The sequence below is a fragment of the Mirounga angustirostris genome, unplaced genomic scaffold (genome assembly GCF_029215605.1).
Source record: "Mirounga angustirostris isolate CCGP_5_RB_7025 unplaced genomic scaffold, mMirAng1.0.hap1 SCAF_14, whole genome shotgun sequence".
NCBI classification, from domain to species: domain Eukaryota; kingdom Metazoa; phylum Chordata; class Mammalia; order Carnivora; family Phocidae; genus Mirounga; species Mirounga angustirostris.
This window is the reverse complement of record NW_026991722.1, coordinates 68246703-68274701: the sequence shown is the minus strand read 5'-3', so window position 1 is coordinate 68274701 and position 27999 is coordinate 68246703. Positions and strand designations below refer to the sequence as shown.

The following is a 27999-nucleotide window of genomic DNA, read 5'->3' as shown; positions in this document are numbered from 1 at the left end:
TGGATACTAACCCTTTATCTGATATGTCATTTGTGAATATCTTCTCCCATTCCATAGACTGCCTTTTGGTTTTGTTGAATGTTTCCTTTGTTGTGCAGAAGCTTTTATTTTGGTGATGTCCCAATAGCTAATTGCTGGGTGATTTAAGATGGTGCCTGGCTCAAGGTGATCCATGTCCTTTAAAGGGCTGCCTTGTTCCTTCCAGAAGCAGGCCCATGAGATGTCTTAACACAACACTTGCAAAACAAAGTGAGACCCTTTGTGGGGCAAGCTGCCGTCAGTCTGACGCACATTCTGCTTATTGGTGACTCTGGTTCTCCTGCCAGAGAGAATGAGCCAGGAGGGTGGCCCTTCCATTTTACCACCATGTTGGTTAATATCACCCATACTATGTCAGAGCAGAGATGGATACCAACTGCTGTGGGCTGAATCAGGCCCTCAGATAAGTTTTATTAGATAGGTTTTATTGACCTGCACTGTGATGGCCCAGGCAGGACTAAAAAAAATTTTTTTGAACAAGTTATGGCCATTAGCTATTATTTCATTTAATTTAAAATAACAAAGGGTCTCTTTGGACTGCTTCTGGAATTTTGGGGATGAGGTAGTTTCTTCCCTGTGCTTCACAGGGCTGAGGAAAGTGAGAGCTACATCACGAGCCATATGAGGGCTCACCAAGGTTAACGGTGACTAATCATCTCAAGAGCGATGTGCTTAACAACTGGGAGACACATGCATGGGGAGCTCTTCCCACATCAGCAGAATAGTGATCTTTGCTCTTTCTAGGTCCCTACTGGACTCATGTCCTGTTTACATGGAAATCCAAGGAAGGCTTGAAAGTCTACGTCAATGGGACCTTGAGCACCTCTGACCCAAGTGGCAAAGTGTCTCACGCCTACGGGGAGCCCAGCGTCAACCTCGTGATAGGGTCTGAGCAGGACCAGACCAAGCGTTATGAGGATGGAGCTTTTGATGAGTTCATCATCTGGGAACGGGCCCTGACCCCGGACGAGATCTCGATGTACTTCACAGCTGCCATTGGTCAGTGGGCATGTGGGGGAGGGCTCGGGCCAGCTCTGCCCGTCTCTGGAAGGGCAAGGCTCCTTCTGTCTGCCTCCCTTACTAGCACTTCTCCCTCCGCACTCTCCTGAGGTGGCTGTCTGTGCTGCAGCTGTGAGGCATCCTAATGAACCTCATAAATACGGCCATTTCTCTAGAGCACCTGTTCCCTAAGATGGAGGAACTGGCAACTTAGAGGAGAGACACTGGGATGAATATCCTGCTGGTCATCAGGGGGTTTCGAGGTGTACATGATGATTACAGACAACTTCGGGAGCAGATATTCCAGGTCCATTAATGCACTTGATCAACAAATGTTCACCGGGGGCCTCCTGCATGCCAGACTCTGATGGGGCCTCAGGGAGCCCCAAGGATGCCCCTTCTTGCTCAGTACAGAGTGGTTGTTCAGAGACAGGGCCTGAGGGACAGGCAGCCTGGGCTCAAATCTTCACTCAGCCACGACGAGCCGTGGGCCTTGGGAAGTCACTCTTGTTGAGGTAAAATTCACGTAACATAAATTTAACCGTTTTAAGGTGTACGGTCCAGTGGTACTTCCTATGTACATCACATTGTGCAGCCCACCACTCTGCTTTTAAAACAGTCTCCTCACCCTGAAAGGAAATCCAGCACCACCAGCCATGGCTCCCTGTGTCCCCCTCCCAGCCCGTGGCCACCACTGACCCACTTCTGTCTCTACAGAGTTTCTTCTGGGTCTTCCATGCACATGGACTCCTGCACTATGTGGCTTTTTGTGCCTTACTCTTTCCCAACCACAGCATTCTCCTTTGTAAATGGATGGAAACAGTACCACCCAGGCCCCGTGGGGCGGGGGCTACGCAGACACAGCGTGACAGGCGTGAGGCCTCAGCACAGTGCCTGCATGTGGCAGCTTTTTGCAACGTTTTCACTGTTTTTAAGATTAATGCTTACTTTCCCTTCGGTCCGTTTTCATTCTGCCAAGTGAACACACTGATTCTTTAAGATAAAATCATCTGCCAAAGAACGACAGTCGCTCAAGCATCCGTTGGCTGGCCACCGCACTGGTTGGATGCCACACCAGTGAAAGCCTGCCCCCCCCGGTTCTGACAGTGAACCCCTCAGCTGTTAGGACCCTGTGATTACGCGACAGAAAACACGACTAAAGTGACTTATGCCAAGAAGGGAATAAACAATCTCACACAACGGAAACAATAGAAAATCTGCTTTAAGACCAGTTTGCTCTAGGTGTTCACATGTGTCACAGGAATTTCTGTGTTTGACTCGGCCTCCTTCTTGTGGTGCCAACATGGCTGCCATTCCTTCCAGGGTCCCCTCCCCATCCTCAGCAGAAGACAAGGGGCTTCTCTTTTCTGTCATCTGCTGCATCTGGCCAGACCGATCCACGTGTTTCCCAGGAGCCAAGTCCTCCGGCTGGGGGTGCAGAGTATGCTGATGGCCTTCAGCCTGGGTCCTAGTCCAGCTCTGACACGGCAGTGGGGTCAGCCGCATCTAGACCCGGAGGAGAGGGGACTCCCCGGCGCCGACTGGGGCTGCCGGTCTTGGGAGCAGGCACGGCCGCTGTGCGTGCAGGAGGTCTCTGTCCGTGGCAGCCTTTGAGACTTCCATTTTTCACTGAGAAAGTGGAATTCATTCCTTTCATACAAGCGACATAAGGACAAAATATAGGTCCTGTACAATAAAAAAAATATATCAATCCCCTGCATTTTATAGCCTAAGATTCAGAGATTTGTCACTCCGAGACCAAGACGATGTCTGTATTTGTGTTACTGAGAGCCTCAAACAAATCCTGCCTTCCTGCTACTTTACCATTTTATTAACACTGGAAAGAGGTGTCACTGTTTCTGGCTCTTGCAGCTGTCCCAACAAACCCTGTCCCCAGGACATCCCAGGGCTCAGGGACGGGGAGCAGCAGCCCCACATACAGCACAGCGTTTCAGGTCACCTCGCCCTCTGTGCCCTGTGAAGGTGGTGTTTGATTTTGGGGGGATTCAGGAGAGGTGTTGCTTCACACTTGTGCGTCCCAGGGAGCACATGCATGCATCTTTGCTGAACCAGAACTAGACCCATCAGACCCCGTATTACTTGGGGACTTGGTTCTGAAGACAGGTCACGTGACATGAAGCACATACAGAGGAAATGACTGGAAGTCCCCTGCACTGCCCCATGTGAGTCGGTGCGTCAGAGCCAGGTTTAAGGCAGCCGCGTGCAGACAGACATCTGGGCTGAGGTCCAGCCTGCTCTTAGCCCAGGTCAAGGCCCTGCTGGGGCTGGTCCGTAGGAGGCAGAACCTGTTCTTTGCATAAAGCCCGGTCTGCACACGAAGCATGTGCCGAAAGCAGGCATTTTTATGTGTGACCTGTCCAGAAGGGGGGGTCCCCTTCTAATCCATTAGCCAGAGCAGGCCACATGCGGTAGCCTTTTCTAATTCATACGAAGGCAGAGTGTTGATCACTCATCACCTGGTCAGCTTTGCCCCAGCGCTACAGTGGATGGCCACTCCCCAACAGGGACCAGAGGAAGTAGAAGGCTGCATTCAGAGTCTGGCTTTCCAAGTATGTATCTCTGAACACTGGCAACACACCCACCCAACCAGATGCCCACAAAGTAAGAGCCCTCTGGGACCTGAGACTGACAGAGGACACGAAAGAGTCTCCTTTCTTCTCTCAGCCCCACAGGGTCATCAGGGGCGAGGGTGGGGAGGACTGCTGGGCTGATCCTCTCTACTGCACTTTATTTTGTGGACTCACATGAATTATAGTTGGATTCAGTGTGACTCTTCTGTCACTACTGGGCACCTGAGGAACAAATGTCACTTTGACTTGGGGAACAGAATGCTTGGGGCTCTAGCACTCCAGGCAGTGTCTCCCCTTCTGTGTCTGTCCCCAGCTACCCAGCCCCACCCCAACCCAGGGGGCCGGGTACTACTGGAGCTAACTAGGGGTGATGAGGTCATTTCCTTGGGCCACCCCAAGCAACCTTGAGGGATTTTCCAAAAATGAGGTAGAGTATCTAGTCAGTCTGTGTTCTTACCAGGAAATGCTAAATTAGAAATCATTGGTGGAAAAAAGGCGGCGAAGAGCAAATATGGCTTATCTTTGGTGCTGGATGTCCTCATTTATCTGTAATCATTTATGATTAACCAAATGGAGTAGAAAGAAGAACTAGAATCCTCAGGGTTGAAGGGGCTCAAGAGGACAGTTCTCCCCCCCCCCAACTTTGTTTGTCTTGCTCCAGCTGTCTGGGAGGGAAGGCTTGACCGGATGGATTGTTTGTCCTAGCCCAGAGATTAATGGCCCTCTGTATTCCATCTCCAACTAGTCCAGATGCAGTGGAAGGCGATTTCTTTTGGTTCTCTATTTATTTGAAATCGGTAAATGCTTGTATAAAATCATCATTTTATATGACTTGCATGAAGGGTGTTCAAAAGCAATTTGAAAGATAAATAGAAAAGTAACGTGACCTGGGAAAATCCATACAATCTGCCCATTAAGCTGATTTATTAGCCCTTTATCTTTCCAGCAGCATTCCTACTCAAAACATTCTCAGACTGTCTTAGATGTGTCTGAAGCTGAAGAGTTCTGAATAAAGACAGGGCTTCCTTAGGGTGAAAGACTAACCATGTTTCAGTCCTTAATGAAGTGTTACTGATTCTTTCCAGGAAAGCATGCTTTGTTGTCTTCAACGCCACCAAGCTTCTTCATGACACCCCCAGCCAACACCGTGGTAAGCACACGCATTGATCTCGGCCCTCCTTGTTGAAGGCTTTCTGCTTAGCCTGTGTGCCAGGACTGAATTCCATTAGACAGTCTGGCTCTTCTTATTGGCAGTATAGCGTCTGGGAAGCAATCATCCCTGGAGAAGCTAACTTTGGCACTAATTCTAGATGCTCAGGCTGCCTGAAGGGAAAGCCCTCTGCTTCTTGTGGTCTGTGGCCTCAGGGGTCAAAAGGAAGTAAACCAGACTGCCGAGGGACATGAACGCTGAGACCGTCTCCTGGGCAGGTGGCACAGTGAGCGGAGAGCGGGGGGACCGATGCTCGTTTTCTCTTTGTGCCCCTTCTCCCGATGTTTGAGGGAAGATCAATCCATACAGAAACGTTCTCCTCTGGAATTAGTATTTGTAATCACACCACTTTATTTGGGAACTCTAAGGAACAGTGAGGTCACAGACTCTTGTACCATCGGTGTGGGTTCAAACCCCAGTTCCACAAGTATTTCTGGGTAAGCCTCCCCGTGCTTGGTTTCATCTCTCAAATGGGTGCGTTCTTGAAGTTGTTGAGAGGATGCAAGGTCAGTATGTTAGGCAGTCGGAAAAGTGCCTCCTGGTATGGAGCAGGTGCAGCTGCCATCGGCTCGGGGCTGTAGGCGGGCACACTGAATTTCCGTGGGACTTCTTGGCTTTCATCCCTAGCTGAACGCACGCCTGTCATTTATTTTAGATGCCCTCCAACGCTTACCATCCCATCGTAATCAACTTGACAGAGACGAGAAAAAACTTCCAGAGTCCAGGATCTGTACTGAATCACCTGCGAAATGTGTCCCTCAAATTACCCAAGAAGCCTCTCTCAGAGGAAACGGCGTTGAACCTCACCCAGGTAAAGCTATTTGATTTCTGTGCCTGGCCGCTCAGGGATGGCAAACTACCAGATACTGGCCCGCAGGCATGCTTTGCTCAATCTGCACAGAGTTATAGAAAAGTCAGGAACTTTTACATAGAAGTCTGGGTTACAGACTTCTCATGAACAACCAGATAGGGTGGCCTCTCCAGCCAGCTCTACCCAGCTTGCTGGGGCCTCCTTCGGCTCTGCCTCAGCTCTTCATGGTTCCCATCTCCGCATGCACCTGGCCACTGGCCATCTGGGTGTGCAGCTCCAGTTCTAAGCCTGGCTGCCTCCCTTGGCAACAGAAGGGTGGGACTGGGCCTTGCGCAGGTGCAGCCGTGGGACCCTAGACCTCGCTCTGCACACGTTGTGACCCACAACGCTGTGACTTGTAGGGCACTGGGAATTGCCCAGGTCACCTAAAGCACCTCGTGAACATGCCATTTACGGCTTGGAATCAAGGTGCGGCTGCTTTTCACTCTCCTCCAAATACTCTCCAGGTCAAGGCAGACGCGGATCCCGGGCAGGTACAGGTGGAGCATCGGGGTTCTTGGCCGAGGTGGAGAGACTGAGCCGGTTCCCCTGGAAAGTGCAGCTTATGGGTCCGAGCAGGGTGCAGGGGGTGGCTGCAGGGCTGGATTTCCCTCAGCAGTTCCTCGCCCTGCGCCCTCGGTCACCCCGCTTGCCGCGATGTGGGGGAGATAGCAGGACACTCAGCTCGGGGCAGCCCCATGCATTTGTGCGTACCGAGAACAGTGGCACTAGGTGAGCGTTCTGGAAGCTTCTTCACTCTGCCTGGCTTGCTGGCTGAAGGCAGACCCGAGGAGTGCATGAAAGCTGCTCCGGATGCCCGGGCACGCCGGAGTGGAAGGAGGGCCCCGTTCGCCCTCCTGCCCCCGCAGGGGGAAGCGAGAGCCGGCTTCTCAGGCATCTCCGTCCATCCCTAGGGCGCGCTGGGTTCCGGGGCGCTGTCCCGCAAGGCCTCGGGGTGCGGAGCACACGCGGACGGCCGAGTCCTAGACCTGGTCCCTGGGCCCGGCACTCCCCCCAGGCCCGGCACCTCCCCCTCCCCCAGGCCCGGCACCTCCCCCTCCCCCAGGCCCGGCACCTCCCCCCCCCCCCAGGCCCGGCACCTCCCCCCCCCCCAGGCCCGGCACCTCCCCCCCCACCCAGGCCCGGCGCACCCCCCCCCCAGGCCCGGCACCTCGCCCCCCCCCCCAGGCCCGGCACCTCCCCCCCCCCCAGGCCCGGCACCTCCCCCCCCAGGCCCGGCGCACCCCCCCCCAGGCCCGGCACCTCCCCCTCCCACAGGCCCGGCACCTCCCCCCCCCCCCAGGCCCGGCACCTCCCCCTCCCACAGGCCCGGCACCTCCCCCCCCCCCAGGCCCGGCACCTCCCCCCCCCAGGCCCGGCGCACCTCCCCCCCACAGGCCCGGCGCACCCCCCCCCCAGGCCCGGCGCACCCCCCCCAGGCCCGGCACCTCGCCCCCCCCCCAGGCCCGGCACCTCCCCCCCCCCCCAGGCCCGGCACCTCCCCCTCCCACAGGCCCGGCACCTCCCCCCCCCCCAGGCCCGCCGCACCCCCCCCCAGGCCCGGCGCACCCCCCCCCAGGCCCGGCACCTCCCCCCGCCCCAGGCCCGGCACCTCCCCCTCCCACAGGCCCGGCACCTCCCCCCCCCCCCAGGCCCGGCACCTCCCCCTCCCACAGGCCCGGCACCTCCCCCCCCCCAGGCCCGGCACCTCGCCCCCCCCCCAGGCCCGGCACCTCGCCCCCCCCCCAGGCCCGGCACCTCGCCCCCCCCCCAGGCCCGGCACCTCCCCCCCCCCCAGGCCCGGCACCTCCCCCCCCAGGCCCGGCCTCTCCGCCGGCGCCCAGGAGCCTCCCTGCCCTGAGTACTTCCAGACGGGACCCGGCCGGCTTCACCCCGGGCTCCAGGACTGGGTCTTCCTGCATAGCAGGGATCTGCGGCGGCAGCGCAGGTCTGTTCACCCTCCGCTGTGTTTCCCCACGGCCGGGACGGCCCGCACCCCAGGCCCCGCCAGCCAGTCCCACGGGGAGAGGGAGCCTCGCCTCCGTCCCCACTCGGAAGGAAGAGCTTTCCCCGCGTTCCCTGTGCGGCTCTCCCCTCACAGCTCATTGGCAGAAGCCCGGTCACATGACCACCACCAATCCCGGGCCCAGGGGCGCAGACGGGGCACCAAGGCTCAGCCAATCATAAGGAGGCGTGGGCGGGGCCAAGGCTGCAGCGCTTTCCCCGCCCCCTGCGCAGGTTCCGTGTCCTGAGGTCAGGGTTCTCTCTGTCCCTCTGCTGCCTCCCACCCTGCTGGGCACATGTGCGCTTTCTGATAGACAGACAGACAGACACTAGAAAATCTAAAAGTGGAAATGTGGCTGGCATTATATTTTTATTCTACCAAACTGTTTTGGAGTAGGAGTCAGCAGTTTATAGCCCTTAGGCCAGATCCGGTATGTTGCCTGTTTTTGTAATAAAGTTTTATTGGAACGTGCTCATTTAGCTGTGTTGTCCGTGGCTGCATTTGCATTATAATGGCAGAGCTGAGTGTTTGTGACAGAACTGCATGGCCTTAAAACCTCAATACTTTACTAGGTGATCTTTTAAAAAAAAAACAACAGTGCTGACTCCTGCTCTAGATTATAAATTCTGCCCACTAGACCTTAAGCCCAATATTTTGTTCATCCTTAGTTCGTAAGGTCTTGCCCTTCAGGGTCTTAATAAGTATTTATCAAATAAAGGTAATGAAAGAGTGAGGAGTTTTGATGATGTATTCTTTAAATCTTTAAAGTGTGAGAAAGAATGTAATTTTTCTGGAGATGGTAGTTTGGTGGAAATATGGGAGATTTAGATCAGGCTCTAAGTTTAATTCTGTGTCTACGGTAGAAGACAAAGAGTTAAAAGCTGACATGAGTGATATAAATGAGGGACTGGACTGGGTGTCAGGAAATAGGGAGTGGTGAGGACTGGAGTACATGGAGGAACACATATCTGACTAAAGGGGCAGCTGCCGTTCCACGTTGGCCAACGGGGGCCATGTGGGACTGTGGGCTAGGTGTGGTATGAGCTTCTGCTCTTCTCAAAGGAAGCAGGAAATTCACATATTTTCATTTAAATCTCCCCCATTTGAACATGTTAAAAGCTAATTTAATTTTTTTAGAACAATGGTGAGCCAAACCAAACGTGATTTTAAGGTGATCTGACCAAGGGTGTCCAAGTAACTTCTTTATGGAGAGGTAATTGCTAATGAACACAAGTGGTTTTAAGTCAGCTTGGCTTCTCTACCCAAGGAAAGCTTATTCAGCAGGCCATGATTTATTCACCTGTTCATTCGTTCACTTATACATTCAACAGGTATTTCCTGAGGGCTGCTTATATCTCCCAGGCACTGTGCTTAGGGCTTCTCCATGACTAAGCTGTGTTCATTCTGACAGCTGAATGCTTATCACTGATGAATGGGTTGTCACAGGGAGCAAAGTAGATAATACCTCTGATGGGCTTTGTCAAATATAACATGATATGCTAATGTGAGCTATTTTTGTTTATTACTGTATGTAAAAACCCAGCCAGTGGTTGATAAGACATGGAGAAATCTAAGGTCTTGAGATTTTGAGGATTAAGGATACATGCTAAGCAGTGTCATTTTGTCTGCTTTTAGGTTTTCTTAAAAACCATGGGAGAGGTTCTTCAATTGCCCACTTGGATTGATGTGTCAGAGGTAAGAAAAAATAGAATATTTTTGATTTTCAAAATGTATATACTTTGGGGACCGGTGTGTCTTCCTGGAAGTGGTGTAAATATGGCCCAATTCACATCCCTAGGAGAAATGATGCATCTTCCAGTCTTACTATCTGGGACATTTGAGCTCATTTTGACCAGATATACAGATTGGAAGTGCCTCATCTTCTGTATGGCTCAGGAATTGTGTGGGTGTTGGTAATGTGTTATTCTCCTCAACACCAAGCAGGGAAATGGTTGCATTTCTTCATGAGGAGTGGATACTTGGTTGACCTCTATGTATCATTTTAATAAAATATTTTTCACTGTCATATTGTTCTTGAGTGGTAATAAAAAAAAAAGTGTTTTATGTTTAGAGATCACTAGATTAAGTGAAAAAAGTGAAACATGTGACAATATGTATTTCATGGTTATAAACATAAAAACCAAAAAAGCTTCTTTTCCCCTGAACTCCAAATAATTAGGATAATGGAATATATATATTTAAAAGTAACTTCGTTGACTTTACTATTTAACAAATAAAACAAGTTAATGTGTTGTAGAGAAGGTAGAAACTGCAGATAATAAACACCGTATGAAAGAGCAGTCACCTAAAGTCCTAAGGCAGACCATGACTGTGAGCACTCTCGTACATGTCCCTTCCTGTCTTGCTTTTGTTTCACTTGCATGCACATATATTGTACAAATACACTGATGTCTGATTTAATCTGGTTGTCTTTAGCTACGTGCAGGACCATTTCCAGCGACACTGGGCATATCAGGCAGCCTAGGCGAGGCTGTGCTGTGGTAACAAATAGTCCCCTGCATTTCAGTGGTGTACACAGTTGAAACTTACTCCTCACTCATGCAAAGTCCAAAGTGGGTCCGAGGAGCATTTCCTCAGTCCAGTGACTTTGGGGTCCTGGCTCTCTGTCCATTTTCTGATGATGCGGTCTCAACACGTGACGTCCAAGGTTGCCCGGCGGGGTGGAGGACTCTTAACTGCCTCCCTCAGCAGAGCCGCAACCTGGTGTAATATTCAAGTGCCCATTTTCCTGAACCCCTATGATGTTTAAAAAATATTTGGCAGTTTGAGGCAGAAATGCTGCTAATGAGATTGCAGTAGGGTTTATATTTGAACTTTTTATTTGAACAGTTTCAAATGGAATGAGATGGAGTGAACACTGGCAAAGGGAGGAAAAAAGGGGACCTGAATTTAAGACTGATACAGTCTTACATAGAAAGAGATTCTTTTTTAAAAGGCACAACCCTCCAGAGTCCTTGACTTCCAGGGGGAGTCTGTGTATAGGGCTGCAGCATGGGAACCCCCCGAAAATGGCCAGTGGAGGGCCTGAGCAGACCCATTTCATCAGCATCATTTTAAAGTAACTTTTTCTGAATGCTCTGCCACAAAATATGAATAATCATGAAGCTATTCAGATTTAGGCAGGCTCTAATGTGCGTTCAAGAGAAGGTATGAATCAGCTACTGCCCAACAGAATTGTACGCCAGAGACACAGATTTCCCTGTGTTTAACTATGCTCGGCTGATTAAAATCAGGCCACAGACAGGCCTCAAGAAAATGTCTAAAATTGGCCTCAGTGTTCTATTTCCAGCTCATTAGATTCTCATGGCCCGTGAATCTATGAGAGAATGCTAAGGATGCTTAGCAAACAGATGCTTTTCAGAAAGGTGGGGAGGATGGAAGGGGCATGATGGCAGAACGCACAGGCACCGCGCACCTGAGGGGCTGAGAGGCCCTGTCCCCAGTAGCCGTGTGTCTGATGATGAGGGCCAGTCAGCCCCATCTGAGCGGTCTGCAGAGATACGGGGTGACCAAGAGGGACCCCTGCCTTCTTGGGGGCAGCATCCACTGGGATCCTCTCTGTGTTGGGGACTCAGAAGGAGTGAAGGGGCCCTTGGAGGGAAGGGATACACCAGGCAGGTGGGAGGCCAGAGAGGATTTGGGGTGCTGACACCTCCAAAGCATCCCTCCCCTGCATGGAGAATAGGATGAAGCTTCTGGTGTCCTTGTCCTGGAGGGGACTTGGGGGGCATTTAGCCCCCTCCTCCTGAGACAGAAGGGGGCAGGGCAGGGGGCTGGTCAGAGATTTGTGGAGGTGAGTTCAGAGTGCAGCTGGGCCCAGGTCTCTGTCACCTGTGTCTAAGCATAGAAGCCTTGCAGCCAACGGCCCGGGTGACCGGGATGTCTGCGTGCTGTGAGCTCAGCCGGGTGGATGACCTCAGCGACCACTTCCTCACCTGTAAGAGGGCTAGTGCTGGGGGCTCTCCCCCGTTCCTTCTCATCTGCTCATCGAGAGCACAAGCCTGGCCCGCCATGGCCTCCAGAGATGCAGCGTGCTCCTCCCGTGGAGGGGTGCCGCGGGGCCAGCGCGCAGCCTGGCGGAGTGTTCCGCGGGGGGGCCTCGGGTGGGCCTCAGGACACTCGCTGTGCAGGTTCTGTTGGCTCAGTGCCTTCACGTTGTGTTGTGTTCAGGACAACACCGTGGTGCTGGGCTTGATCGAGACCGTCGACACTGTCATGGACCACATCTCTTCCAACCTGGACCCCCGCGAGCCCCAGGTCACCATCGTAGGCTCTTCCTCCATGGCAGGTACTGGTCAGCTCGGTGTGGGATGCGGCCATGGGTGCAGGTGGGGCGGCGGGAGACTCGGGAGGGCAGCCGGCCTGTGGGGTTTGCTCTGACGGCCCCGCGCTCACCTGCACAAGCACGTGCGTACACACTCGTGCACAGGGGCGCACACACCAGGGTGTGCATTTGCACACACAGCGGGCAAAGGTGCACACACGTAGCAGGAAACACTCATCGGCTCAGACAGACCTCTCTGCTTTTCTAAACGACATTGCCCTTAATGAAAATTACACTTCGGAGGGAGAGTGAGAGCGGGGCACGTGTGCTCAGCCATGATGTGGACACAAAGCTACGGAAGCGTTTGATGGCGACCCGGGCCCGGACTGACCTTGTGTAGCAGTCCCCTCTGTTCAGAACAGGAGTCGGTATCAGCAGCTCCTCTGAGTGTCTGTGGAATAAAAGCTGCAGAATCAGGTTTCCGAGAGCCAGCTGGAGGCTTGGCCTGAATCTGCTTTTCCAAGATAATCGGCGCAAAGTCCCTCACGCGCTGACTTCATGGCCCCTCCATTTGAAAAGTCCTTATCTAGGGACCATTGCACTGCTGATACGCTCCTGCAAGAGCCGAACTCCGGGACAGGGGTTGAACTGACCCACGGAGGTTAGTTTTAGGGGGAATTTGTCGGCTGAGCTAGTGACTGATGGCTGGAAGGCCAGCATCTCTGGCACCTTCCTTCTCCTGTGTGTCATGGGTCCCCAGAGTGTGGTGAGGAGCAGCCCTGAGAGCTGACGGGCTGCCCTGAGGGAAGGAGGGGTCACCTTGGGCCACGAGGCCCACAGTGTGTGGCTGGATGGCCGTGTCAGCCATACAGTGGAAATGACGTCCTTGGACCCTTATTTTTGTAGGTCGTCATTTTCTAGAGGTAATTACACCGCCCAGGGGAGCTCGTTCTGTTAACAAAAGCAGAAGCAGATGGGGTTTGACAGCCCAGTTTCCTTTGCTGAGCAGCTTACTGACTGTGGCTTCCTGTCTTTGGCTTGTTCTCAGAGTTTTCTGTGGCCAAACTCCTACCCGAGACCATGAATTCCTCCCACTACCGCTTCCCGGCCTGGGGGCAGAGCTACATCGAGGTTCCCCACAAGGCGTTCCGCAGCCAAGGTGAGTGCAGCTGCTGAGCCCGCCCCAGGACCTCGGGGGCTCGGCCCTTGTGGACGAGCGGCTGCAGTTACCTGGAGGATGCAGCGCCCTCAGGCCTGCTCGCTGTTCCCGCAGGAGCGGCTCTGGGCCAGCACTTCTCAGCGGGTCCTGGTGGGCGCCTGAGATGCTCACTCAGAATGCTGATTCCAAGTGCGCCCCAGCCTCGTGAACTGGAACTGGGGAGGAGGCTGGGAATCTGCATTTTGGACAGGCTCTCGAGGTGATGCTGGTCCACTGTGAAAGACACCTGTGTCCTCCCAGATCGGCACAGTGACATGTCAGCAGAATATGAAGAGACGAGGCCATCCCCCTTCCCCCATCCAGGGTGGCCTCCGGCTAGGTGAGGGGTTTGTCTGCCCAGGGGTCTACTTCCATCTCCGGGGGCTCAGGCAGCTCTGGCCATTTTTGCTACAGTGACAGTCCCTCTGGCCCCTTGAAAAGTGAGTGCCTCCACTGCTTGTCCCTTGGGAAGTCGGGGATGGGCCTGTGGCCTTGGATTCGCAGGTCCTGACAATCCGGCCAGAGGACATGCGATTCTCAGAGACTGGGGACCAAGAGCAGCCTGGGTGGTATAGGATCATGGTGTCCCCTCCCCAGCAAGGAGTTGTCACTCGCCAGCCCTCAGGGGCCCATCTCTGCTCCCTCTATGTTCTTGTTTGCCTGTGTAAAAGGTGCCTGGAGATGTCACAGGACACCCCCCACATGGGGTGAACTACAGAAACGGGGGGTGTCTGGGGATGATGCTGTGATCTGCCAACTACGCACGTGATCTTTGCTCATCTCATACCACCCGGCTGCAGGATCTAGAAACCCTCCGCTTTTCACACTCGGCAGGGCTGTGGCCTCATGCTCTGCCCTGTGGCAGCAGGATTTATTGGTCACAGGGACCGACTGGTGGCTGGACTTCCCAGGCTCCAACCCTGGTTCAGCCACTTACTGGCTGTGTTACTGAACCTGCCTGCATTACAAACTCCTCATCTGTAAAATGGGGACAATATTAGTACTAGACTCGTAATATCGTTTTGAGAAGAATGAGCAAAGCCCTTCTACCTGGCACACTGTGAGAGTGATACGATGCTAAATGTATTCCTGAAATTTTAACATATTCAACGAATATCCCCGAGGAACCCCAGAAGACAGCTAACCACTTCCTCCTCCAAGCGTCCTCTGCTAAGCTAAAAATGATTCCTGTTTCAAAGTCGTCATACAACAGAGAGGTGGGACGTAGCCACAAGGCATGAAGGACGCCTGCGTGATCGCCGCCACTTGTAAATCCTGCATCTGCTGCCTCGCTCACGTCTTCGCATGGCTGCAAATACTCCGTATGCCAACAGCAAACAGGACATACTCACCCAGAGGACGCAGAGATGGCGGCTGGCGCGGTGCCCGCTGCTGGAGCGGGGCCCTCTGCCCTCAGAAACTCTGGCGTTCCTGGCGAGTCAGGCTCTCCCCGGGAGCCGCGGCATCTGCGTGTCTCCCGTCGGCTCAGAGGAGGGGCACGCAGTCCCTGCCACCGTTCAAGCCACAGCTGAAGGGTCACAGAGTTTCTACTCAGGCCCCTGAGAGTCCCGCCCCCACCCCCAGGAGCTGCCCCCGGGTTTTGAGCGTGAGGGCAGGCACGGCGCTCTGCTGGGCAAGCGGGTGTGGCTGGGGCTCTGCCGCTGGAAGGTGACAGGTGTCTGTGACCCTCTTCTTTTCCGCAGCCTGGACCACCATCGTGGGCCTTCTCTACCACAGAATGCACGATTACCTGGACCACATCCAGCCAGCCAAGACCAAGTGAGTGTCTCGGGTGACACGGCAGGGAGAGGGCAGGGAGAGGGCAGCGGGCGTGTGTGCACCTGCCCGCCGGACGGCTGACCGCGGAGACGCCCCCCGCCCGCCCTCCCAGGTCTACAGGGCCGCAGAGCACTCGCAGTGCACGCCTGGGGCTTTTCTATTAGGGCCAGGGCACGGCCGGCGGAAGCGACGCAGGAGCTCGGCGCTGGGGGTCAGCGGGCCCTGGGCGCGCAGGCTGACGGGGCAGGGGGCAGGGGGCAGGGGACCACAGCTGCCCGGAGCTCCCGGTGCGCGGACGAGCGCCTGCACCGCCGAGCCTCGCCGCCGCTTGTGGGGCGGGGGACACAGCACACGCTGCACCAGTCAGGGCTGGTTGGGGGCGCGGCCGCCGGCGGACGGCGGTGAGGCCGGGGGCTCGTGGGGCGGGGCAGGCTTCAGGCACGGCGGGACCCAGGGCCCGGGGAGGCCTCCCGACCTGGCCGCTCTGTCTCCCGCCTGGGCTCGCCTCTATGCTGGCCCCTTCCCAGGCGGGCCCCTCCACAGAGGCACGGCTGGCTCGGGCGGCTCAGGACGCCCCGGCTGGGGTCCCGAGGTCTCGCAAGGGCAGCAGCCTCTGTCCCGACCGTGCGCGTGGAAACTCAGGCAGGGCTGTGATTGGCCCGTTCGGTCATGTACCCATCTGGCTCCTTCCAATCATGGTGGCCGGAGCATCCTGCTCTGTCATTGGCCAGGCCTGCTCACATGGGCTCTGTGGAAACCCGGGGAAAGCTGTGATTGGCGTGCTTGGGTCATGTGCCCACCCTGGCCTCCCCCATCACGGCGGCCGGGCGTGCTCACGTGGCCCCTGCGGCCTGGCGGCGGGTCGGCCCGCCCAGGGCGCGGGGAGAGGCGGGTTCCCGGAGGGGAGGGCAGGGGAGGGAGGCTGGCGCGGCCGCCTCGGGGGCACACGGCCCGCTCCCGAGTGGCCCTGGGCCCGATCGCCCCGGGAAAGCCTGCGCTTTGGCGACATTCCTCGTAACTAAGGGAGGGGACCGGTCACTGCTGCTGTGCGATTCCAGACTCCTTCGGGGGGTTGTCCGAGGGAAATGCCGTCACCTTGCCTTCTCAGCTACCTGGGGGCTCCTCCTCCAGCCCCACATTACGGTGAAGATCGGTGGCCGCGCCCCCCCGCGGGACGGTCAGGCTGGAGCTGGCGTGTCCGAGGCGCGGCGAGCCGGTCCGCGGCCCAAGGGCGAGAGCGCGTGGCGCGAGCGGCGTCCTCCCGCCTCGGCCGGGGGCGGAGAGAAGGCGGGTCGCCCTTCAGCGGGCAGTTCCGGGGCCGAGCAGAACCGTGGCTGGCCGGCGGCCGACGCACCTCTCCACGAAGGGGCACAGTACCTGTCGCCGCGTCCGCAAGGCGCAGCGTGTCCGTCCCGGCCGCTCAGTGGGCCGGGCCGCGCGATCGCAGCCTCAGACGAGACGCGAAGGCACGGGCGGCGTGCCAACGAGCTCGCCAGGCCCCGGCGGCGCCCCAGGCCCGCGTTTGCGCGCCCCTGCCGGCCGCGCTCTTGTGCCAGTGGATGGGGCGCTGGGTGCCCTGCGCTGGGGAGTCCAGGGATGCGCTCGAGGCCTGGCAGCGGGGACAGGCGCCCGCACAGAGGACTCTCGGGAGCCTCGGGCCGGGCTGCACGATCCAGATCGCCGTGGTCAGCTCCCCCTGTCCCCGCAAGCCGTGCGCCCTGGGACTCGCCCAGGCAGAGGGCGCCCCTCGCGGCCCCACCTGTTGGCAGTAAGGCCTGTGGACCGCTTGCACCGTCAGCAGCACATGCGTGCTCAGTTGGTTTCCCGAAGTCAAAACAGGACTATATTGCCGTGATGAGAACGTATTTTTCTTTTTTTAAGATTTTTATTTATTTATTGAGAGAGAGAGTGATAGAGAGAGAGAGCATGAGAGGGGGAGAGTCAGAGGGAGAAGCAGACTCCCCGCTGAGCAGGGAGCCCGATGCGGGACTCGATCCCGGGACTCCAGGATCATGACCTGAGCCGAAGGCAGTCGCTTAACCGACTGAGCCACCCAGGCGCCCGAGAACGTATTTTTCATGTGTGGAATCTTCAGCTTCAGGGAAGTTCTAAGGGCAGCACTTAATGCAGAAGTGTCTTATTGTCAGAATTAGCCTTGAAAAAAAACCGTCCAAGTGGTTCAGCAAGCATGGCCCCTGTACTTGCCGTCTGCCCTCCTGTGGGGTCAGGTGGGACCGGAGTCGGCCAGCAGCGTGGTAGCCCGCAGCGCGGGGTTGGGTGCAGGGCGCCCGGGGCTCTCCGCCCAGCGGGGCCCTTGGCGGCGGTGTGAACCTGGGCGACGCCTGGCCGTCTGGCTGTGTGCTCCCGTCTAGCATAGTGATGTCGACGGACCCATGTGGGAGGCTGCCGGGAGCGCGGAGTGAGTTGACTGTTTAAACGAGGCTTGGTGCTTTTAAGGTGACACGTAAGCACTTGCTTTCATCACCTCATAAGATGGACGTTCTCGCCATGTTGACCGGAAGACAATTCTCAAATTCCACACGCAGTTAGGAGGAGAGGAGTAGAATCAGCAGATAGCATGCTGGTTTGCTCGCCTACACAGCGAGTCCCTTCTCTTTTAGGATCATGCGCTGTGACCTTCATATGTGTACGGTTTTGTAAGAATGAAAGGTGCTGTGGAATTGTAATGTCCTCTCCATCCCCTTTTGGGGTGAGGTGGAGTCAGCACGAGTTTAGTGCATGAAGATGGGGGGTAGGCTGGGACGGGGTCTCCACCTTCACAGCCAAGCCCTGGGTGGGCCGTTCCAAGGACCCAAGCAACCACTCCTGGGGGCAGCGTCTGAGTGGCCACAGGTCCTGGGGGGCACTTGGCCAGTCCCTGCTACAGCCCCTGCACACGGAGGGTCTCACCTGCCCCATCAGTTGGGGGCGCCAGGCAAGCTCCTGGGACTGCCTTTCCCTTCGAGTGGGGCCGAACAGATTGGCCCGTCGGACGGCTGGGCAGGGAGTCTGGAATCACCTGCTCCCACTGCCCCTCTGAGGTGGAGACCCGGGCCTGGAGAGGGGATCACTGCCAGCTGATAGAAGCAGGGCGGTGACTCGGTTCCTGGGTTTCCGTGTCTTGTTGACAGACTCACACGCGCTTCCGACAGATAAGTTCCCGGAGGGTTTGGCTTGGCTTACGTGTCCGCACTTGTTCTTTGTAGAGTAATGCCAACCAAACAATGCAGAAGGAACGACAGAATTGGGAAGACACCATCTTGGAGCCCTAAGTGTAGTCACTGATCAGGGCAAAGGTCATCAGTGAGTGTAGACACCATTGGGTGAGGGGTATTCGGGGGACAGAGTCACTTACTTTACAAAGTGAGCAGGGCACCTGAGAGTGCAGAGAGTGGGCCGGCACCACTTCAGCCAGCCGGTCACGCTCAACATCATCAGCAGTGGGGCGTGCTATCCTGTGTCCCCCGATGTGACACGGTGGCCTGTGGAGTAGGCCTGCCCCACATGCCTGGCCTGGAGCTCCTCGTGAGCACACAGCAGATCCACAGTGAGGGCTGCTTGGCAAACTGTGGCTGCCGCTGCTGAATGGAGTCAACAGCAGAGCACGTGGTCTGGAGGTGGGGAAGGGGGTCGTCACCTGGGGGAAGCCGAGGGCCTTTCTCGTGGGAGTGAGTGCACACCAGGCAGGGGAACCACGGGTGCTCACCGCATCTACCATCTATCACACCATCTGATAAGCACATACCTTGAAGGTAGCTTGACCCAAGGTCACACAGCGGAGTGAGCAGATTGCTGAGACTCGCACCCGGTGCTTCGACCCTTCTGTTCTCCATGCTCCCCGGGCCATGTCTTCTTCCACTGTTATCAGCTCTGTGAGCTCAGGCCCCCATGCCGCCCACAGTGCCGGCATCCAGCCTGGCAGGACAGGTACTGAATGATGGAATGCAGGCTTCGGAATGGCAGCGGCGGTAGGTCTCCTCTGCGGGTACCGAACAAGACCAATCAAACTTCCATCCAAGGAAGATTCCAGGCTCAAAAATTTCAGCCTTAACATTAAGTTCTAAACCCAGGTTCTGGCTGCGTGCCCTTCCCCTCTTCCCCTCCCGTACTGATTTTTTCATTTATTTCCAAGGATTGCTGAGGCAGCAAATTACAAAAGGCACGTGCTGTCCGCGGCCAGCTACCTGATTTCTCTGGAGGTGTCCCCGCCGCCCGTGCTCTCCCAGAACCTGTCAGGATCTCCGCTTGTCACGGTGCAGCTCAGGCACAGACTGGTGAGTGAACGTGGACTCGCCCTCACTTTCGTTCTTCACCTGGCGTCATGGACACTGGGGAGTCTGTGGGGCTGGAGAAGGAATCTTGGGTGGACACGGTTTTCACACGGCGGTGGGACAGGGTTGGTCGCGCGGTGCTGACGTTGGGGAAAAAGGCTTTCACAGATGTGTGTGTGTGGACGTTTCTGCGGAGGGGGTGCGGCGGGCCGCCCTCACTCATCCTGACTGCAGCCGTTAGCAACCTGCCGCGCTCGGGTCTCCGCGGGAAACACGCTCTGGGGCTGAGGGTGGGCCATTTTTCCGCTGTTTGGAGCGGTGAGTTCTTGGTCCTGCTGGGTTGTAACTGGACTTCTGTCCACGTTCGCTTCATCGTTGTCCATGGGTAAGAATGACAGGTGTCCAGGGACACGGATATGCTCTGTCCTTTCAACAACACACAGCTTTCTTGTGCCAGGATACGTCCCCAGATACGCTGTTGATTCAGCACCTGAACGTCGTGCTTTTCAAGGCCTTTGTTTAAGAACTCACGGTGTTTTTGGTTGTTTGGAGTCATGCTGAAGACTTCGTTCCATTCCACCCCGTCCCGTCCCATTCCACCAGCCGTAACTGAAGACCTACTGTGTGCCGGCCGCTGTGTTCTGGGCCCCTCTCGTCCGTCCACGTGGACGTGCATTTTCATTCCCTCTGTCTGCATGGGCCTTTCCCACCCACCTGCACATACAGTCCCGGCCTCAGAATGCCCTTCTGCCCGGCCTCTCCCTCTTTTAAAAAAATCACAAAACATGAAAACTGTTTTAAATTGTGGTAAAATATACGTAAGGTAGGATTTGCCATCTTAACCATGTGTAAGTGCACAGTCCCTTGTCACAAAGCACATTCACACCACCGTCCGACCCCGGACTCTGCCGTCTTCCCAAACGGATGCTCTGCTCACAGCCCCCGGTGCCCACCATCTGCTCTCTGTCACCTCGAGTCTGACTGCTCTGGGGACCTCGTGGAAGGGGGATCCTCCGGTGTTTGTCCTCGTGGTTCTGGCTTATTTCCCTCGGCACCGTGTCCTCAGGGTCCATCCAGGTGGTAGCAGGTGTCAGGACTTCCTCCTTGGAAGGCTGGATAACGTCCTGTTTTCATGCACATAAGATACGCCCTTTCTGTGCCCACCTGCCCATCTGTGGACATTGGGTTGCTCCCCCTACTGTCCGTAAGGCTGTGAACGTGGGTATGCGCTCTCTCTCCCAGGCCCTGCTTTCGGTCCTTCTGGGTGTGTGCCCAGCTGCCGGGTCACAATCCTACGGCCACACTGGGGCCCCACTCTTTTTGTACAAAAGCCACGCTTCTAGCTGCAAAAATGTTCTCAGAGTGTCCAGAGATCTCTGGCCCGCCCAGCATCCTCTGTCTTCGATGTGTAGACACATTGGGCCCCATTGACACCCATGCCCCCTCAGCCCCCACGTCCGCCTCGCTGGCTCCCAGGACACGTTCCTCTTCGGGGGCCACCCCTGTACCTGGTGGCCCGTCCCCGCGACATCACCTCCTATAACTCCGAGTAGGGGTCCTTATAACACGACTGCATAACTGTTTACTTCTCTGAATTCACGGAAATGCTGAGATGCCCGTGCCACCAAATACTGATGTCACTGACGACCCAAACCCACAGCAGCCCCGTGGCTTTGACATGAAGCCCCTGTTCAGACAGGTTTCCCAACTCCGGGTGCCCCATGGGGCGTGTTTCCCCCAGGCCTGTCCATTCTCTGTGCTCCCGGTTTCTGCCCCGGTGCTGTCCTTCCCTCTGGGTTCTTGTCTGTGGGCGCCACGCAGGACCCACTGTGACCTTATTGTCAGAGGGTCCCCTCCCTGGCTCGGAGCCCTCATTCTTAGTTCTGCTGGGCCAGGAGCTCCTGGCCACTCCCCCTGCTTCATCCCCTCCATGTGCCCAGACTGACCTTCCGGAAGCTCAGACCAGATGACCGCATTCGTCTATGTAGAATCTTCCAAGCTTCCCCGAAGAAGAATCTAAACTCTGGGCCTCAGGTGCGGATCTCTGGCCGAGCTTTCCTGTCCGAGTTTCCGCGTGAACCTCTCCCTCCAGCAAAGTCAGAGCGCTGCCTCTCCATGTCAGGGCGCGCCCTCCTCCCATCCCCGACCCCTGCGAGAGCCCCTCTGCGCCCTGCCAGCGCCACGCCGGAGGCCACGCTGGAGGACTGTGCAGCCCCACCATGTAGCCGGCCCGTAGGGTTCTTGAATAGCTGCCCTGGGCCCATTTGGAACCCCTGAGCCCTTCCTCGCGGTGCCTGGCCTGGTGCAGGGCAGCGGCTAGGCACATGCTGGGCGGGTGAAAGCCGCTGAAAGTCAGTGGCCCCGAGTGAGGAGCCGTGTCCTCGAGCTGTGCTGTCGTCTGCGTGAGGTCGCGTGGTTCTTTTCATGGAGAGAATGCTTGCCCCTGGGGCGGAGGGATGAGCTCAGAGGCCGTGGAGGTTTGGTCCAGTGCGAGGTAGAGACGTTTTTAGTGCTTCTGCGTTGAGGGTATTACCCTGCGGCACGGAGAGAGCTCGAGTCGGCAATCAAGTGCATATAAATGCAGAGAAGGCTTGTTTTGAAAGACTCTGGAACCTTCGTGTGTTTGAGGTTGAGGCCGGACAGGACGGGAGGGCTCAGAGGCTCGGGTTCAGGGCCTGCCGTTCTGGTGTGCGGTGCCCGGAAGGCCCCTCCAGAGCTGGTTCGGGATAAGAACAGGGAGTAATGTCAGTGTCCGTGAAAGGTCTAGAGCACAAAAGCACTACAGGTAAACACGAGGGTGTATTAGTCCTCTGATAAGCTCGTTCACTCACGCATCCAGTCGTTGGTTTGTTCCACAGATATCGGCCCTGTGACGTCGACCGAGCGGCCAGCCTCTCTGTGCCTCCAGTTTTTGAGGTGTGATTACAAACACGGGGCTGATAACACGCCCCCATAGGGCCAGTGAGCTCTTCTTGTTCTGCCCCTGGACTTCCGTGCAGACCCAGAAGCCAGCCTTGGCCAACGTTAGCAAAGAGAGTTTTCTGGAAGGACAGCTCGTGGCTCCCGGGGTGGGGGGTGCTCAGCCCAGAGGCCCTGCGCTGGTTTTGTCACTTTGCCCCATGGGGCGAGCAGGTGTGGCCCCGTGCTCTGTGTCTATGTTCCTAGGAGGAGGAGTGAGAGGCTGTGGCAGAAGGTGGTCGGGAAGCAGGTGTCATTCCCCCAAGGGCATGCACATGGTGCCGTGTCAGGCCGCGGGGGCTGGGTGAGAGGGCGGGAGGACCGCACGCAGCGCTAACGCCCGCGTGCACTTGACCACTGCCCCCTCCAGATGGGTAGATGTGTCTGTGCACGCTGGGGAGCGCACAGACGGAAGCGTGACAGATTTTAGGGTCGAGTGAGCAAACCTTCCAGGGTGTCTTAAAAACAAGGACAAGCGTTGATTCGAGCCCAGGTGAGGACGGCTGCCCGGGATGGCGACCTTCACAGATGAGAGAGAGCGTGGAAGGAATGTGTAACGCGGGGCCGTGTTGCTTCCGTGGCGTCGGGAGTGACAAATCACAGTGACCGAGGACATTCCAGAAAATGACACGCTCGACCTTGTGCTTTTAGCGCCTGCAAGTTTGCAGGCTTCGGACGGATGGGCGCTCGGGGAGGTTTTGACTCTTATCTTCAGTTTGACGTGTTTCTCGCAGGCTGTTTGCTCACGACGCAGACGGACAGCGTGAGCTCGGGGCAGAAATGGAGCCCTGCTCTGAAGGGTCGGGGAGCCCCTCCGACCGCGGCCGCGGCGTAGCCTCCCTGGGGCGTGGGAAACGTGAAAGGTTTGCTTTATCAGCAGCAGCCAGACTCTCCTCCGAGTGTCAGAGACGCCCTGGGCTCATGGACAGAGGCTGTTTCCCTGAGCGCAGGGCCCGCAGCCGTGAGCGTGAGAATGTGGCCCTGGGGCCCTGGGCCTCGGTCCTGTGGTTACGGTCCTGTGGTTACGGTGTGGGATTTGGCTTCCTTGGGGGTATTGCTACAACCTGTGATTTTGTGAAGAAAAGCCATAAATCTGGCTTTTAAATTATATCTCTGCATTTGCATTGTTGGCAGCTAATTCACATTCGCCTTTAACCTTGTCAACTGAAATATACCTGTGGGTTCAGCCAGTGGGTCGCCACTTTATAAGGTCTATTTTTTTTTTTAAAGATTTTATTTATTTATTTGACAGAGAGAGAGATAGCGAGAGAGGGAACACAAGCAGGGGGAGTGGGAGAGGGAGAAGCAGGCCTCTCGCGGAGCAGGGAGCCCGATGCGGGACTCGATCCCAGGACCCTGGGATCATGACCTGAGCCGAAGGCAGACGCTTAACGACTGAGCCACCCAGGCGCCCTATAAGGTCTATTTTTTGTTAGGTTTTTATTTGAAATGGTTTTAACTTACAGAAAAATTGCAGGACTGTAGAGTTTCTGGGTACCATTCACCAACCTTCTGCTAACACTATTGTTTTAAAGTAATTACTGAGGCCTGGAAATGGACGGTGATGTTCCCGCACTGTAGACAGCCTTCGGATGTTCTCAGTTTACCCACTTAAGGCTCTTTTCTGTTGAGGATCTGGCTCTCGAGAGCTCCTCCAGCCTGTGGTGGATCTTCAGCTTCTCTGTCTTCATGACCTGGTCACTTTGCAGAACACCCCTCAGTTTGGGACGGTCTGACATCTTCTCGGGATTAGGTTGAGGTCACACATCTTTGACAAAGAAACCATAGAAGTGAAATTGGGCCATTCTTACTGTGTCTCATCAGCCTGTATCAGTTTCCTGCGGTGTCCGTAGAAAAGCACCACAGCCGGGGTGGCTGAGACAGTGGAGGCGTATGCTCTCCCGGTTCCGGAGGCGTGGGGTCCCGGTCCTGGTCCAGGTGCAGCATGGGGTCCTGGTCCTGGTCCCTGGTGGCAGGCTGGCCCCGCCCCAGGCCCCCCGAGGGCTGCAGGCACCATCTTCCCGCTGCATCCTCAGGGGTCCTGCCTTGTGCGCATTTGCGTCCCACTCTGCTCTCCGTGGGGACTCAGTCCTGTGGGACGGGCCTGCCCAGGGGGCCCCGTGTCACCTGTCACCCTCCACACGCAGTCATATCTGTGGTACGGGGGTCGGGGCTCCCCCTGTGTGGGTTTGGGGGGCAGTTCAGCCCATGACACAGGCAGTACGGGACGCCATCTGTTCTTCCTGATGGTGGTCGCTGTCACAGCTTGGCCGAGGCGGCGGCTGCCAGGGTTGTCCCCTGTGGAGGGGAGTCTCCTGTGGAGGAGAGCACAGAACCCCACGGCTCCTTGGTCTCATCATGTTTTCCCGTGAATTTTCTGTTCCGTTGGTTACTGTCTGTGTGTTAGCATCGTACCGTTTGCCTGGAGGTGATTTTCCATTTGTTAAGTGAGTTCTGTTACAGGGACAGCCTGCTGTTTCTGTGTGCAATTACTTATTTATATCGACATGACTCACGGATACTTACTTTATTCCTTAGGGTTTTTTTTTTTTTTTTAAGATTTTATTTATTTATTTGAGAGAGAGAGAATGAGAGACAGAGAGCACGAGAGGGGGGAGGGTCAGAGGGAGAAGCAGACCCCCTGCTGAGCAGGGAGCCCGATGTGGGACTCGATCCAGGGACTCCAGGATCATGACCTGAGCCGAAGGCAGTCGCTTAACCAACTGAGCCACCCAGGCGCCCTATTCCATAGGTTTTAATCCAGTAGTACCATTCTGTATTTTGTTGGTCAGATTATCCCAGCGTTGACCATTCGGAGCTTTTTCCAGTTGGCTCCTGGGTCCTTTGAGATGCCACCCTTGTGTTCGAGTCCTTCCTTCCTTTCTGGCGTGAGAGGTATTCTAGACTCATGCAAGCAACCGTTTCTCCAGGGAGCCCTGGGTCATTTTATCGGGGAGAGGGGCTTACAAACCAGGGTCCAGGTGCTGGGTGTGCTCAGGTCTGCTGGGGTGTCCCTGCTTCTCCATCCTCTGAGCGGCCGGGGCCGGGAAGTGCGTGAACTCACGCGTAAAGCAGACTCAACCCCTGTGCTTTCCACATCTATCCGTCTGCACGTGGGTTGAGATGTGTTTCTTCTGACAGCTATTTCCACCCTGAGACCCAGGGTCAACTCGAGAGTTAGAGGCCTGGCTCTCGTTATTTTCAGCGTGTTTCCGTGTTTGTGTAAATTGTTTTACAGAGGTAGCTGGGCTGGTTTTCTCCCTTCGGAGTAGCTTTATGGTTCCTTTATGATAGAGTGAGATTTGCCTGCTCCTGTTTGTGTGACATTATGGGTGTGGCCCCATTCTGGTCCATCTCATGACTGACTTGTTTGGGGGTTTGTGGAGGTAACTCTGTACGGTCCGAAGGTGAGGTGAACACAGGCAGGAGCTCAAGGCCGTGCCTGCCCTGCTCCATCTGCACCCCCTGGGCTTTCGCCGCATCCCCACCCACACCCTGATGGTAAGCAACCCCCTTAGCTCCTGGCTCATCCTTCTGTCTTTCTTTTGTGCCAAGTGAGTAGACCCATATGTTTTCTCCCTGTTTCCCCGGCTCCCGGGAAGGGGAGTTAGAAGTTCTTTGGCATGTCGCAATTCCCGCTTACAGGAAATCCTGAAATCAGCCAGTTCATAGACTCTTCCACTGTTTCTTACAGCTGCATAGTACTCCGCTGTGTGGCTTTATTCAGCCAGCGTGGGCTTTGCTCGGCTCTCGGCTGCATACAGTGTCTGTGCTATTTCTGGTATTTTACAGTTACACACGCTCTGTTGATTTGTCACAGTCAGTGACCCTGAGCACCTGCCCCGTCCTTCGGGGAGCAGCAAGGCCCCTCACCAGTGGGCCCTCTCAGGCCTGCCTCTTCCCTGCCTCGTGGGCCCCTGGCAGTGTTCAGGGGCCGCGGAGTGACAGACTGCCGAGAGAAGGCGAAGATGCTCTGTCTCTAAAATGAGCTAACTCCGAGAACGAACGCTTCTCGCCTAATTCTGTCCCCTCCTCCTCTCCTGAGATCCGTGTGTGTGTTTAAAGATACGACATTATGAGTTGTCAACCGTAGGTAATAAGGAATGCGTCTTACAGATTCAATATCTCACCACGGTTTGGGGAGTGGGGAAGCCTAGAATTAGCCGCCCCCTTGGCGGAGAAGCTGGGCAGCAGTGGGTGCAGATGGCTCTGCTGGGCTCTGTGGGCCCAGGGCTTGGTGTCACCTGGGTCCACCAGGACGTCCGGGGGCTGTGACTTCAAGGGATGCTGAAAACCCCTGGGGTACCATTCAGGCTTCTAGATGCAAGACGCTAAGGAGAGAGTATTTGGAGAGGCATCTCTTTGTTGTAGAAGACTCGGGGCAGGGGCCCCGTGACAGCTTTCGTTGGCCCTTGACATTTTCTAGCCACAGTAGCATTGGGACTGGCCCAGAAGACAGTGTGAGTGTGGAGTGGGGGGCAGTCTCCTGCAGACACTTCCTGAGTCCCCGCAGCGTCCAGTGCCCTGGGGCTGCTGGTCTGGGTCTGGTGCCCCGGGGAGCAGCAGGGCTGGGTGTTTGGTAGGAGTCTGCGTTTGTGTCTGCTGTGAAGTTGGAAGGTGCCGGTTTTAAAACCAGAGAAAAAGGGTGGATTAAAATGCAGTCTCTGTTTTAATGGTTGGTTACTGTAGTTATTTTTGAAAGAGGAAGGTTAAAAGAGAGAAAAGAATTCTGTCTTGAGAGGCAGAGAGGAATTTTTATCATACCCAAGGAGGATGCTAATTGAGGCTTATCCTCGCCAAGCATTCTCTAGGGTTTTGGGGCTTTTTCTTTTGAAGGTTGCCTTTGCATTTCTGAGGATGTTCTTGGAGGCAGGCTTTTTTGAATTAAAATGATTCATCTGATGGGAAGCATTTCTCTAGGAGGCCTTCACCCGCAGGCTGTGTGGGATGAGCTCAGAAGAAACACGGGGTGCGCACAACTGTCTCCCCAACTGTGGGAGAGGCGTGGTGTGGAGGATGCAGCATGTTTATTCCGACGTGGGGGCCAAGGCCTGAGGCCCAGGGTTGAGGCGTGAAGTGCAGTGTGGACTGGGAGGGCTCTCCAAGGAATGGTGGTGGCAGGCCCAGCCCAGGCCTGTCTTTGGAAGTCCCTTAGAGGACACTCGTTAAACTCCCCCTCCCCCACCCACGGTGCTCAGTCCGTTCCCCAGCGCGATTCGGGGTGCTGTTGGTTACTCAGGATGGTCCTGCTACAAAGGACGCCTGTGAGCCCAGGCTGTGTTCCGACCCTGGGCTCTGGAGCGTGCACAGTGAGGACACGGGTGGAGGGGGCATGTCTGGGGGGCTTGCTGTCTTGTCTCAGGGCCCGCCATGGCCTTCCGGGGCCCTCCAGGGGGCTGACTGGTTTTGTTAGGCATTCTCTTCTGAGCCTGGCAGGAGTCTCTCCCCGCAGAGTGCTACTTTACTGTCTGGGGGGCACGCTGGCCACCGAGAGTCGGCACACCTGTGTCTCGTCCACCAGGGCTGATCAGCACTGGGAGTAGTGTCCACAGTGGCCCCTGAGTGACACTGAGCCCTCGGGCTATCATGTCTCCACGAGTAGGAGGCTCAGATACGCTCAGGCGCATGGCGGAGTCTGAGCTTCCTCCTCTGGAATTTGCTTTTCTTTCGGGCGCTGATCTCCCGACTCAAACAGCTCCGTCCTCTTTTGCTCCCCGTCATGTTGACGAAATCCGTCTCGCCGGGGCTCCTGCTGCCATGCTGTGGTTCTAGGCCGTTCTGTGCGTCCCGGGTGTGCAACAGCCTCCCACCTCT

At 56.0% G+C, this 27999-nt stretch overlaps 1 protein-coding gene and 1 long non-coding RNA gene across 4 annotated transcripts in view; one reads left to right on the top strand and one right to left on the bottom strand.

Annotated features, from left to right (window-relative positions):
* Positions 1 to 27999, top strand: part of ADGRD1 (adhesion G protein-coupled receptor D1) — a 129943-nt gene that overhangs the window by 30417 nt on the left and 71527 nt on the right. For all 3 annotated transcript variants that reach the window (XM_064578188.1, XM_064578186.1, XM_064578187.1), the window contains 8 exons: positions 784 to 1038; positions 4715 to 4779; positions 5495 to 5650; positions 9330 to 9389; positions 11886 to 12003; positions 13028 to 13138; positions 14881 to 14956; positions 19089 to 19230. In XM_064578188.1, the coding sequence (XP_064434258.1) occupies positions 784 to 1038; positions 4715 to 4779; positions 5495 to 5650; positions 9330 to 9389; positions 11886 to 12003; positions 13028 to 13138; positions 14881 to 14956; positions 19089 to 19230 (983 nt within the window). The remainder of the gene's footprint in view (positions 1 to 783; positions 1039 to 4714; positions 4780 to 5494; positions 5651 to 9329; positions 9390 to 11885; positions 12004 to 13027; positions 13139 to 14880; positions 14957 to 19088; positions 19231 to 27999) is intronic.
* LOC135362549 (uncharacterized) lies at positions 11991 to 13995 on the bottom strand. Its single transcript, XR_010407380.1, has 3 exons — positions 13210 to 13995; positions 12371 to 12430; positions 11991 to 12110 (listed from the first exon to the last, which is right to left on the bottom strand). It is a non-coding gene; the product is annotated as an uncharacterized LOC135362549 (long non-coding RNA).